This window comes from Rhinopithecus bieti, unplaced genomic scaffold (assembly GCF_001698545.2).
Source record: "Rhinopithecus bieti isolate Rb0 unplaced genomic scaffold, ASM169854v2 scaffold_36553, whole genome shotgun sequence".
Lineage (NCBI taxonomy): Eukaryota > Metazoa > Chordata > Mammalia > Primates > Cercopithecidae > Rhinopithecus > Rhinopithecus bieti.
Genome location: NW_016815774.1, coordinates 520537 through 534872, shown reverse-complemented (window position 1 = coordinate 534872; position 14336 = coordinate 520537). Strand labels below are relative to the sequence as shown.

General features: G+C 42.6%; 1 protein-coding gene across 3 annotated transcripts in view; it reads left to right on the top strand.

Moving 5' to 3' along the window:
- The window catches only part of BLTP3A (bridge-like lipid transfer protein family member 3A), a 77869-nt gene that overhangs the window by 24241 nt on the left and 39292 nt on the right, over nt 1–14336 (top strand). For 2 of the 3 annotated variants that reach the window (XM_017853625.1, XM_017853626.1), the window contains exons 2-4: nt 5902–6064; nt 6166–6204; nt 7568–7659. In XM_017853625.1, the coding sequence (XP_017709114.1) occupies nt 5902–6064; nt 6166–6204; nt 7568–7659 (294 nt within the window). Of the gene's footprint in view, nt 1–2764; nt 2843–5901; nt 6065–6165; nt 6205–7567; nt 7660–14336 lie in introns of those variants that run through there. The other variant, XM_017853627.1, reaches the window with a different exon arrangement.

Sequence of the window (14336 nt, the reverse complement as noted above, 5' to 3'; positions counted from 1 at the left end):
TAGATTATAAAAAGTGAAAGAATGTCCTCCAACCACGTCTGAGATACCTTATAAATTTATTCTGTGCCAAGTGTGTTTTGGGGAAACTTCATAATATTAAAATGTTAATAGAAGTAAAAGCCAGTGAGCACACCTGGATTTATACTACCTCTTCTTGCCCTGTCATCTGGGGCAAACTGCTTCATATCTGAACCTCATGCTCTTCCTCTGAGCAATGGAGATAATAATGCATACTTCATGTGTGATATTGCAAAGATTAATTGAGATGTTATAAAGACCCTTTATTCAGTGCCTGGTGCAAAGTAAAATGTCATGTTTATTTGTTGTTTGGTTTTGCTGGTCCAGGCCAGAGAATAATGCCTTTTCCCGCTTGTGGTGTACAAAATAAGTTGTTTTTTGTTTGTTCGTTTGTTTGTTTTGAGACAGAGTCTTGCTCTGTTGCCCTGGCTGGAGTGTGGTGGTGCAATCTCAGCTCATTGCAACCTCTGCCTTCTGGGTTCAAGTGATTCTCCTGCCTCAGCCTCCCTAGTAGCTGGGATTACAGGCATGTGTCACCATGACTGGCTAATTTTTGTATTTTTAGTACAGATGGATTTTCTTTATGTTGGCCAGGCTGGTCTCGAACTCCTGACTTCAGGTGATCCTCCTGCTTTGGTTTCCCAAAGTGCTGGGATTATAGGTGTGAGCCACCGCGCCTGGCCAAATTATGTTTTAAAAATGAAATTTTCTTTTAGCTGACAAAAGGATATTGATCTGGTCCAGCCTATGGGGCAAAAAGACATACAATTATTATTTTGTTATTTGTTTGTTTCTTTTGAGACAGAGTCTCGCTTTGTTGCCCAGGCTGTAGTACAGTGGTGCAAACTTGGCTTACTGCAACCTCTGCCTCCCGGGTTCAAGTGAATCTCATTGCCTCAGCCTCCCAAGTAGCTGGGATTACCGGCATGCCCCACCTTGGCCTGGCTAATTTCATTTGTGATTTTTTAGTAGAGATGGGATTTCACCATGTTGGCCAGGCTGGTCTCGAACTCCTGGCCTCAAGTGATCTGTCCGCTTCGGCCTCCCAGTGCTGGGATTACAGGTGTGAGCCACCGTGCCCAGCCTGCATTTTAAAATAAGCATTCCGAAGTAATTAAGATCCATGTGATCAGAGGACCATAGTTTGAGACACATTGCCCTAAAAACTGGCAAGGTTAGGATGAAATGTAATACAATCTGATACACTTTTTTTGTTAAGGCTTGAAAAATACATTTATTTATATGGAACTGTAAATAGAGTTAGATTTTGCAAAGAACACAACGTAGAAATTAGATACTTAGCACTTAGTATAATCACTCTGAGAATGTCAGTGCTAGCTAACAGTATAACTTATTCTTGACTGTGTTTATGTTTTATTTTATCTGAAGTATGTTTCTCTTTTCAGAGAAGTCATCAGTTTGAAAAGGTCCATCTCACTTTGTTTTCTTTAAAAGTGTCTGGGCACAGTGGCTCACACCTGTAATCCCAGTACTTTGGGAGGCTGAGGTGGGAGGATTGCTTGAGCCCAGAAGTTCCAGACCAGCCTGGGTAACAAAGGGAGACCCCATCTCTACAAAAAATAAAAAAAAAAATTAGCTGGGTGTAGTGACATGCACTTGTGGTTCTAGCTACTCTGGAGGCTGAGATGGGAGGATCACTTGAGCCCCAGGAGGCTGAGGCTGCAGTGAGCCATGATCACGCCACTGCACTCTAGCTTGGATGACAGAGTGAGACTGTCTCAAAAAATAAAATAAAATGGCTTTTATCATATGAAAGAGCAGTTTATCTTAGTGGTTCTCAGCTTTTTCTCCTTACTCCTGCCTCTCAGAGGGATCCTTACTCCCATCCCTGACAGTGGCTCATTTCTACAAGAATTCTCAGCTGGGGTAGAAAGGTAACATCTTATCAGAATCTGTGCGGTTGGAGAGGAGGAGACATGTAGTTGTAGTCTGTAAAACTCATTCTGCTTGTTAAAACATTCTTATCTTTCTAAAACTAGTAGTACTTCTGAAGTATGTCCTGCCCCAGTTCTGGATTGATATGGCTTCCCTGGACCACTTAAGATTAGAGGAAGGGTTGCTAGGACAGTAGAAGGAAATAATTATAATATTTTATTTAAATACATAAGAGACTTGAAAGCCTGCCTGTGCCTAGTGATTACAAATAATGTTGAGTTCTGTTTTCTGCTTTCCCTTCTCTCAGGTCTGTCTCCTCAAGAGTTCTTAGGGGCATGCACTGTCTTCCTTTACTTCCTTTTGTTGTTGTCTTATTAGGAAGTATGTAGATTAGTTTATTTCTCCTTCGTACCCCAGTCCTATTTTCTTGTAGATAGCCATTTGTTTAAGAAAAGGACTGAAAAGCCATTTCTTTCTGGAAGAGAAATAACCACCTTCCCTCTGTGGCAAGTTGTTTTAGAGGAAAGGAACCATTTATTGAAAACTTGTCTTTTGGTTCAGAGAATAAAGTTAGTTCATACTCAGTAAATGTAGATTAAATTTTTTTAAGTGAATTAAAATCAGCAGAAGTATGTATAAGGGCCTGGGATTTTATTTTACCATATTTAGAAGCTAATTATTAACTCCTACTGTTTCATGGATGCTGGCAGAACACACAAGACTTCTGGATCAGAGACAAAGGACTTTATTACTCACAGCCTATTTTTCACGGCCCAGCAAGCAGCATAATAAGTATAATGTTTATGTCAATTTTCCTTGCCCCCAGAGTCCTATGGGAGTGACATGAATGGGTCCAGATGGATGCCTGCATATGTGTTATAGGAATAGAACACTGAACTTGGGGAATCCACTGCTTTTATAGTAAATGGTAAGCAGGCCTATTCTTTGTCCTAGTGGGAGAGATTATTTCCTTACTCAAAGCTGTTCTCTGCAAACACAATCCTGAGAAGAGGCCTGAGTAAGAAGTGGTTAGGACCATGCATTATTGACAGGCCCAGCAAGACGTGTAGGATTAAGAGAGACCCATGGGGCTGGGCACAATGGCTCACATCTGTAATGCCAGCACATTGATAGGCAAGTGGATCGCTTGAACCCAGGAGTTTGAGACCAGCCTGGGCAACATGGCGAAACCCTGTCCCTACAAAAAATATAAAAATTAGCTGAGCGTAGTGATGTGTGCCTGTAGTCCCAGCTACTAGGGAGGTTGAGGTGGGAGGATAACCGGAGGCCAGGAGGTCGAGGCTGCAGTGAACCATGATGGTACCACCGCACTCCAGCCTGGGTGACAGAGTGAGATCCTGTCTCAGAAAAAAAGAGACTTAGTGGAGGAATAGCATTCCCAACACTAAGTACGTAAATAGATAATTGATAGAAATCTTAGAAAAATTTGTTATAAAATATTTGCCATACAAAAGGTATGGAGTAGCATAATGAAAAGCCATACAGTCACCTCTCAACTTGAGAAATAAGCGTTATCCATACAGTTGAAGCTTCCTGTCGACCCCTCCCCTTACCCAACAGGTAAGCACTTTCCTAAATTTGTCATCATGCCAGTGCATTCCTGTGTATCCCTTAATATCATACAGTATTGTTTTGCATGTTCACAAACTTCTAAAATGATTTTACTATCATTTAAAATTGTTAAAGAGCTGTTTTCATAGTACCTTCTTAAGTACTTTAGAAAAACATTGCAAAGATAAACTTTGGCACATCATGATTTTATGGTCCAAGGAAAAGCAAAATCACTAAAACACAGTTTAGTAAAAGGAAAAGATACATATAGTGAAAAAAGTTGGTAAATATATAAATATGTAACTCTAAACTGTTAGCATCTAATATATATAAACACAAAGTATAGTTAAGTTTGGTGGACAAAATACAATTCATGATTGGGGTGAAAATAGTGACTATGACAGGCAGCAGCAGTGAATTACAGGAGTGAGATTAATTTAGACAGTTGGTCTTACAGGAGATAGGGTTATGCTATGAGGAACTGGCCTTAAATTGATCCAGCCAAAAAGATGAGAGAAGGGAACTGGGAGTAGTTAGCCAGCAGGGCAGTTAGCTAAGAGATATGTGGGCCAGCATTCTGTTGGGTCACCATTTGGATGAGGAAGAATGGCCAAGACTAAGCCCCTTACCTTGAAGAGCTTAATCTAATTGAGCAGGGGTGGTTATATTATGCGTTTGAGAATTAGAGAACATCCCAAGACTCTGTCATATGATTATGAACTAAACACGCCTTACAGATTCCAGGAATGGAGAATAAAAGAGTTTAATGTGAGTTACAGCAGTGAGGGAAAGAAGGCCTCAGGGAGAAGTCTCCAGTTCAGCCTTGCTTGGCAGATAGTGGTGTGGAGGGAAAGGGAGTGGCTGGTGAGAGCATAGGAGCGAGGACTGGAGCAGTGAGGAATAGTGAGAGGACTGGCCTGTGCGAATATTTTATTTCAAGACCATGTGACTGATAGAGTTTCCTGTGGTCTAGATTTTGCTGATTGCACACTTACAGTGTAGTTCAGCAGTTTTCATCTGTCCTCAGTATTTCCTTCAAATTAGCAGCCGGACCCAGTGGCTTGATGACATTCAAGTTTAGTCTCTTTGGGAAGACTATAGAACTGGTTGTTCTTTTTTCATATCAGTAAAGATATGTGTAGGGGTCTGGGATTTCATTTTACCCTGCTTTAATAAGCCGATAATTAGCCTGGTACTGTTTCACATCCTTAACTTCATGTAGCTCCCTCTTCTGTTATTTCAAGTAGTGCTAAAAAATATAACAGCTTGCTTCCTGAGATAACAAGTCTCTGTTCCCCTCCCTTACTTTTGTCTAGACCACCTCTTTTCTTCATTTCTGTCATCCCTATCTTGCTCATTTTTAATTCTTTTCTGTGTGGGAGTCCTTTCTGAGGAAGGAGCTTGGGAAGGTTAGTTTCATGAGTTCACAGGACTAGACTGCTCCAGCTCCTTGGGATCTCACTAAGGATCCCTTGCAGTGGACAGTGTCAGTTACTGTGTCAAATCAGCCCCCATTGCTTTTCATGCCTCAACCTCAGCCTCCTGAGTAGCTGGGACTACAGGCATGCACCACCGTGCCTAATTTTTGTTTGTTTTTTTGTGGAGATAGGGTCTCCCTATGTTGCCCAGGCTTATCTTGATCTAGACTCAAGCAATCCTCCTGCCTCAGCCTCCCAAAGTGCTGGGATCACAGGCATGAGCCACCACGCCTGGCCCTCTGTTTTTTTTTTTTTTTTTTTTTGAGACGGAGTTTTGCTCTTGTTGCCCAGGCTGGAGTGCAATGGCACGATTTCAGCTCACTGCAACCTCCGCCTCCCAGGTTCAAGCGATTCTCCTGCCTCAGCCTCCGGAGGAGTTGGGATTACAGGCATGCGCCACCACGCCTGACTAATTTAGTATTTTTAGTAGAGACGGGGTTTCTCTATGTTGGTTAGGCTGGTCTCGACTCCTGACCTCAAGTGATCTGCCCGCGTCGGCCTCCCAAAGTGCTGGGATTATAGGCGTGAGCCACTGTGCCTGGCTCCCTCTGTCTGTTTTTATGTGAGGGTTCAGAAATATTGAAAGACTACATTGTCATTGCTACAGCTATTGCCCCAGAATCCTCATCGTAGGTTCTTTAGTAGGGTGATGACACAATCATAAGTAGAATCATAGGTCTCACTTAACATCTTTTATGGTGTAGAGATAGTGTGGTCCGAGTACATTTGTTCTGGCTGGTCTGAGTACGGTGTTGTTTACAACTAATTGATCACAACCAGTTACAGATTTCTGTGTTCCTTCACTCCTACTGCTTCACTTGAGTAGCCTTAACAAATGTTCTTTAATTTTTTCTTTAGATTTAGAAGTGTTTTGGCTGTAATACCCAGTTAGCAGATTCCCATGGAAATAATAGCTTCTTATCATTACTCTTTTCAGGTTCACTAAGAATCTTTCCCCAGACAAAATCAACTTGAGCACCCTGAAAGGGGAGGGTCAGCTGACCAACCTGGAGCTGGATGAAGAGGTTCTACAGAATGTACTGGAGCTGCCCACCTGGTTAGCCATCACTCGGGTCTACTGCAACAGGGCCTCCATCCGGGTGAGAATGAGGGTCAGAATGCTGCTGTTCTCTTCGGCCAGCAGGCCTGCCTTCTGGAGGGTCAGCTACCACAGCCCTGAGACTTTGCTTTCCTCTTTCAGATCCAGTGGACAAAGTTGAAGACACACCCAATTTGCTTGGTAATGACCTTTCTTGATTGCAAGTAATCAAATGGGGATGGCCAGGGTAGGCTTTTAGAAGATGAGGGAGAAAATGATAGGCTAACCCTTTTAGGAATGGTGGGTGTCTCCTTATGTCCCTGTGAGCTTCTCTCTGAGACAGTGTGACTATTGTCTGGGCTTACTCTGGAACTGCTGTGTGGTATAGGATTAGCACTGGGACACAAGACCCAGGAGTTCTCAGTTGTTTTCTCAGTTTTAGTGTAACAATTATGGCTGCCTAGGCTCTAACCTTAGACTTTCCTATTTTCCCTTGAAATTTTTTTTTTTTTTGAGATGGAGTTTTGCTCTTATCACTAAAGCATTAGTGCAATGATATGGTCTTGGCTCACTGCAACCTCTGCCTTCTGGGTTCAAGCAGTTCTCCTGCCTCAGCCTCCTAGGTAGCTAGGATTACAGGCATGCACCACTATGCCCAGCTAATTTTGTATTTTTAATAGAGACGGGGTTTTGCCATGTTGGCTAGGCTGGTCTCGAACTCCTAACCTCAGGTGATCCACCCACCTCAGCCTTCCAAAGTGCTGGGGTTACGGGCGTGAGCCACTGTGCCTGGCACTCCTTGAAATCTTGACAGAGGAAAAATTAGAAGTTTGGTTTGGGCTGGGTGTGGTGGCTCATGCCTGTAATGCCAGTACTTTGGGAGGCAGAGGTGGGTAGATCACCTGAGGTCAGGAGTTCAAGACCAACCTGACCAATGTGGTAAAACCCCATCTCTACTAAAAATACAAAAAATTAGCCAGGTATAGTGGTGGTGGGTGCCTGTAATCCCAGCTACTCGGGAGGCTGGGGCAGGAGAATTGCTTGAACCCGGGAGGTGGAGGTTGCAGTGAGCTGAGATCACCCTCCAGCCTGGGCGATAAGAGTAAGACTCTGTCTTGAAAAAAAAAAAAGAAGAAAAAAAAAGTTTAGTTTGGATTGACTGTTGAACGATTATCAGTTGAGGGTCCTTCAGAGGCTGGACAATGTGTGTCTTTATCCCGAAAACTGGAATCCCCAGGAACAATAATATTCCTGCAACTTGGATTTGTGTTTTATCTTTTTGCTCTGAGCTCATCCCATACTTGTCATGAGGTTCTGCTGCTAATGGAAATGGAAGGGGGAAAATGAGGACTCTCCTTGCATTTTAGTTTGTTCGTTCGTTTGTTCATTCATTCATTCATTCATTCATTCATTCATTCATTCAGTAAATATTGATTGTCTGCCCGCTGTGGGTATAGCACTTGACTAGGCTCTGGAGCACAGAGATGAATGACACAGTCTGTGCTGTCATTGTGCTATGTGTGTATTTGTGTAAATGCTTAGCTCTTCTTGACTTTTATTTCAGTGTCTGGATAAGGTAGAGGTGGAGATGAAGACATGTGAGGATCCTCGGCCCCCCAATGGACAGTCTCCCATTGCCCTTGCTTCAGGACAGAGGTTAGTTGCTTTGAACCCTGTTATTTCCAATGTATCAATTGCTCTAGATCCCCTTTTAGTTAAAAAATAAAAACTTTTTATTATGGAAATTTTCAAACTTACACTAAAGTAGAGAAAATGGTATAAGAACCCCCATATACCCAAGATTTGATTTCAACAATTATCAACACTTTGTCATTCTTCTGTTTTTTCTTTTTTTTCCCGAGATAGAGTCTTGCTTTGTCACCCAGGCTGGAGTGCAGTGGTGTGATCACAGCTTACTGTAGCCTCGACCTCCTGGGCTCAATCAGTCCTCCTACCTCAGCCTCCCAAGTAGCTGGGACCACAGGCACACATCACCATGCCTGGCTAGTTTTTCATAGTAATGGGGTCTCACTATGTTGCCCAGGCTGGTCTTGAACTCCTGGCCTTAAGCGATCCTCCCACCTCAGCCTCCCCAAAGCCCTGGGATTATGGATGTGAACCACCGTGCTCAACGTTGTCATTCTTTTTTCTTTTTCTTGCCAGTTTGTGTATGTGTATGTATGTGCATGTGGACACTATAGTACTTGAAAGCAAATCTCAGAAACCATATGATTCCACTTGCAAATACTTTTTTTTGAGATGGGATCTCACCTTGTCAACCAGCCTGGAGTGCAGTGGTGTGATCTTGGCTCACTGCATCCTCTGCCTCCCAGGGTCAAGTGGTTCCCCACCTGAGTCTCTTAAGTAGCTGGGGCCACAGGCATGCCCCACCATACCTGGCCAATTTTTTGTAGTTTTGGTAGGGACGGTTTCACCATGTTGCCCAGGCTGGTTGTGAACCCACCTGCAAATACTTTCATATCATGTCTTTAACAGACAAGGACTGGAAAAAAAATATATTGTTATCACATTAAAAAGAATTAACAGGCCAGGTGTGGTGGCTCACGCCTGTAATCCCAGCACTTTGGGAGGCTGAGGTGGGCATATCACCTGAGGTCGGGAATTTGAGACCAGCCTGGCTAACATGGTGAAACCTCATTTCTACTAAAAATAAAAACTCCGTTTCTACTAAAATAAAAAAAAAAAAACAGCCGGGTGTGGTGGCAGATGCCTGTAATCCCAGCCACTCAGGAGGCTGAGGCAAGAGAATTGTTTGAACCCGGGAGGTAGAGGTTGCAGTGAGCTGAGATCGTGCCATTGCACTCTAGCTTGAGCAACAAGAGTAAAACTCCATCTCAAAAACAAACAAAAAACCCCACAGGAATTCCTTAATATCATCTAATACCTATTTTGTAATCAATTTTCCTGAATTATCTCTAAAATATATATATATGTATACATATTTTTTTTCTTTTTTTGGTTTTGTGACAAGGTCTCGCTCTGTCACCCAGGCTGGAGTGCAGTGGCACGATCTTGGCTCCCTGCAACCTCCACCTCCTGGGTTCAAGTGATTCTTGTGCCTTGGCCTCCTGAGTAGCTGGAATTACAGGTGCCTGACACCACACCTGGCTGATTTTTGTATTTTCAATAGAGATGGGCTTTTGCCATGTTGGCCAGGCTGGTCTTGAACTGCTGACCTCAGGTGATCCACCTGCCTCAGCCTCATAAAGTGCTGGAATTACAGGTGTGAGCCACTGTGACTGGCCTAAATATATATATTTTTTACAGAACAATATGGATCAAAAGAAGTCCATACTTTATATTTGGGTGATAGGCCTTTTAAAATTCTTTAATTATATCCCACCACACACACATTTTTAAATATACCACTTATTCTTTGTAGGAATTAGATAATCTTTTCTAAAAATTTCCCTTGTTTTGTATTCTGGCTGATTGTATCATCAAGGTGTCATTGAAAATGTTTCTCATTTAATCTGGTAGATTTAAAGGCTTGCCCTGATTCATTTTGTTTGCTTTTGTTTTCTTGGTAAGAATACTTCCAAGGGGGTGAAAGGTCTCTCTCTGGCCTCTTTTCTTTTTTTTTCGTTTTTGAGATGGAGTTTCACTCTTGTCGCCCAGGCTGGAGTGCAATGGCACGATCTCCGTTCATTGCAACCTCCACCTCCCTGGTTCAAGCGATTCTCCTGCCTCAGCCTCCCAAGTAGCTGGGATTACAGGCATGTGCCACCATGCCCAGCTAATTTTTTGTATTTAGTAGAGATGGGGTTTCACCATGTTAGTCAGTCTGGTCTCAAATTCCTGACTTCAGGTGATCCACCTGCCTCGGCCTCCCAAAGTGTGGGGATCACAGGTGTGAGCCACTGAGCCTAGTCTCTGACCTCTTTTCTAAAGGCATTAATCCCATTAATGAGGACTTTTCCTGCATGAGCTAAACACCTTCCAGAGGCCTCATCTCTAAAACTGTCACATTGGGCTATTAGGTTTCAACATATGATGAATTCTGGGGAAACATAAGCATTCAGACCGTAGCACTGAGTAACATTTTAGTGTATGGGTATACCACAGTTGGTTTATCCATTCACTAGTTGATGGTCATTTTATTTCCATTTTTTGGCTATTATGAATAATGCTGCCATAAACATTTGTATACAAGTTTTTGTGTGGTCATGTGTGCTTTTCTTTCTCTTGGGTAAATACCTAGTTATGGTATTTAGGGGAGGATTTAACTTTTTCAGAAACTGTCAAACTTTTCCAGAGTGGCTTACCATTTTATATTCATTTTACATTTTGCATTCTTTCCGCCTTGGCCTCTCAAAGTGTTAGGATGATTACAGATGTGAGCTACTGCACCTGGCTTTACATCCTACATTTACTCTTTATATGTATTTTTTTGTATGTTGTACCTTTATAGTCATTATTCTTCTTGATGTTCATATCTCCCCATCTTTGGCCAGCGTTAGAGCATTTCCAAGTGAGCTCCTGTGTCCTTTTGACAAGACCCCAGTAATCTTTCTGCTTTTAGATAGAATAAAATGTTTGAGGATTCAAGGCCAAGCCAGGTGGATCATTTGAGGTCAGGAGTGGTAGCACGTGCCTGTAGTACCAGCTACTTGGGAGGCTGAGGCAGGAGAATCGCTTGAACCTGTGAGGCAGAGGTTGCAGTGAGCTGAGATTGCACCATTGCTCTCCAGCCTGGGCAACAAGAGCGAAACTCTGTTTTAAAAAAAAAAAAAAAAAAAAAAAAGAAAGCCAAAGAAGTCAACATAATCAACATAATTTAGAAAACACTTTATTGAAATATATTCACATACCATAACATTCATCCGTGTGAAGTGTACAATTCAGTGGTTTTTACTGTATTCACTGGGATGTACAACCATGACCCCAATCAATTTTAGAACATTTTCATCACCCTAGAGAAACCCCATACATACTAGCAGTCACTCCTCATTCTTCCCTGCCTTAGCCCTAAGCAACCACTCATCTACTGTCTGTGTCTATTCTGAACATTTATATAAATGAAATCATAACTATGTGGTCTTTTGTGGTTGACTTCTTTCACTTAGCATAATGTTTTCAAGGTTCAGGCATGTTGTAACCTTAAAAAGGAATAAAGTACTGTTATATGCTACAGCATGGCTGTTTTATGTAAATGTATAGTCATTTGTGTCTTACTACTTTAGCTTAACATTATGTTTGTGAGAGACATCCATTTTGTTACATATATTTGTAGTTCATTCTTCCTCATTACTGTATACCATTCCATTACCTGCATATGCCACAATCCGTTCTGTTGTAGACATTTCTAGTTTCTGGTTCTTTTTTTTGTTTCTTGAGACAGAGTCTTGTTCTGTTGCCAAAGTTGGAGTACAGTGGTGCGATCTCAGCTCACTGCAACCTCTGCCTCCCAGGTTCAAGCGATTCTCACACCTCGGCCTTCAGAGTAGTTGGGAGTACAGGTGTGTGCCACCACCACCACACCCAGTTACTTTTTCTATTTTTCGAGACAGTCTCGCTATGTCACCCAGGCTGGAGGGCAGTGGTACGATCTCACCTCACTGCAACCTCCGCCTCCCAGGTTCACGTGATTCTTCTGCCTCAGCCTCCCAAATAGCTGGAATTATAGGTGCCTGCCACCACGCCTCGCTAGTTTTTTGTTTTGTTTTGTTTTGTATTTTTAGTAGAGACTGGGTTTCACTGTGTTGGCCAGGCTGGTCTTGAACGCCTGACCTCGTGACCTGCCTGCCTCGGCCTCCCGAAGTGCTGGGATTACAGGCGTGAGCCACCATGCCTGGCCTCTCCTGGCTAATTTTTGTATTTTTAGCAGAGACAGGGTTTTGCCATGTTAGCCAGGCTGGTCTCATCCTGGTCTCAGGTGATCCACTTGCCTCAGCCTCCCAAAATGCCGGGATTACAGGCTTGTAGAACTCTTCTCTCTGATGAGTTTGGTGGTCAATCATGACTCCATGTATTTGTCAAAACCCACAGAGCCGGCCGGGTGCAGTAGCTCACGCCTGTAATCCCAGCACTTTGGGAGGCTGAGGTGGGCAGATCACGAGGTCAGGAGTTTGAGACTACAGAGCCAGCCGGGTGCAGTAGCTCACGCCTGTAATCCCAGCACTTTGGTAGGCTGAGGTGGGCAGATCACGAGGTCAGGAGTTCGAGATCAGCCTGGCCAACATGGTGAAACCCCGTCTCTACTAAAACAAAATACAAATATTAGCTGGGCGTGGTGGCACGCACCTGTAATCTCAGCTACTCCAGAGTCTGAGGCAGGAGAATTGCTTGAACCTGGGAGGCAGAGGTTGTAGTCAGCCAAGATCACATCACTGCACCCCAGCCTGGGCGACAGAGCAAGACTGTCTCAGGGAAAAAAACAAAACAAAACCCACAAAGCCATACGCCACAAAGAAAGAGTTCTCCTGCATATAAGTTAAAAATATATAATAAAAGAGAATAGTGCTGCTGTGAACCTTCTTGTATGTATATCTTGTGAACATATGTACATGTTTCTATTTTATATACCTAGCAGTAAAATTGCTGGGTTATGGGTTCTGTTTTTGTAAATATTGCTAGATAGTTATTCGTAGTGATTGCACCAGTTTTCCCTCTAGCATTGCATGAAAGTTTTAGTTGCTCCATATCTGGTATTGTCTATCTTTTCATTTTAATCATCCTGGTGGGTGTGTAGTTGTATCACATTATGGTTTAATTTATATTTTTCCAATGATTGGTTTATTGGAATTTTGGATATATTGTTTTTCATAAAGCACTTGTGTAAGTGTTTTGCTCATTTATCTTTGGGTTGTATTTTTCTTAATTTGTAGAAGTTCTTTGTATATTCTGAAAACAAGTACTGGGTTAGATACATGTATTGTAGATATCTTCTACTCAGTACGGAATACTAAGATACTGATCACTGTTATTTTTTTTTAATTATTTTTTTAATTATTTTTTTTTTTTGAGACGGAGTTTTGCTCTTGTCACTCAGGCTAGAGTGCAATGGCGCAATCTCAACTCACTGCAACTTCCACCTCCTGGGTTCAAGTGATTCTCCTGCCTCAGCCTCCTGAGTAGCTGGGATTACAGGTGCCTACCACCATGTCCAGCTAATTTTTGTATTTTAGTAGAGATGGGGTTTCACTATGTTGGCCAGGCTGGTCTCGAACTCCTGACCTCAGGTGATCCACCTGCCTCGGCCTCCCAAAATGCTGGGATTACAGGCACGAATCACTGTGCCTGGCCCACTCTTCATTTTTTTAAATTATTGAACAGAAATTATTCTGATGTAGTCCAGTATATCTTTTGTATATCTTTTTTTTTTCACTTTATAGTTAGCACTTTTTGTATCTTGTTTAAGGAATCTTTCTATCCTAAGGCAGGAAGAGAGTCTCCTATATTTTCTTCTAAAAGCTTTATTGTTTGACTTTTCACATTTAAATCTCTAGTCTGTCTTGGAACTGATTTTTTGTTGTTGTTTGGTGAAGGTAGGCATCAATATTAATTTTTCTCTTTATGGATAGCTGCAAACTGACCATGCACCATTTATTGAAAAAACTATCTTTTTCACACTGCACTGTCACCTTTGTCATAAATCTAGTGACTCTCAGCATAGTTTTGATTTATGAGTGAGGTTGAGGATCATTTTCTTTCTTTCCTTTTTTTTTTTTTGAGAGGGAGCCTTGCTCTGTCACCAGGCTGGAGTGCAGTGGCGTGATCTCGGCTCACTGCAACCTCTGCCTCCCGGGTTCAGGCAATCCTCCTGCCTCAGACTCCTGAGTACCTGGGACTACAGGTGTGCACCACCACATGTAGCTAAATTTTGTATTTTTAGTAGAGACGGGGTTTCACCATGTTGGCCAGGATGGTCTTGATCTCTTGACCTCGTGATCTGCCCACCTCTGCCGCCCAAAGTGCTGGTATTACAGGCGTGAGCCCCTGTGCCCGGCCTTTTATTCTTTCTTTCCTTCTTTCTTTCTTCCTTCCTTCCTTCCTTTCTTTCTTTCTTTCTTCCTTCCTTTCTTCCTTTCTTTCTTCCTTCCTTTCTTTCCTTCCTTCCTTCCTTCCTTTCTTTCTTTCTTCCTTCCTTTCTTTCTTCCTTTTCCCTTCCTTCCCTTCCTTCCTTCCTTCCCTTCCTTCCCTTCCTTCCCTTCCTTCCCTTCCTTCCCTTCCTTCCTTCCTTCCTTCCTTCCTTCCTTCCTTCCTTCCTTCCTTCTTTCCTTTCTTTCTTCTCTTTCTTTCTTTTCTTCTCTTTCTCTCTTTCTTTCTTTCTCTCTCTCTCTCTCTCTCTCTCTCTCTCTCTCTCTCTCTCT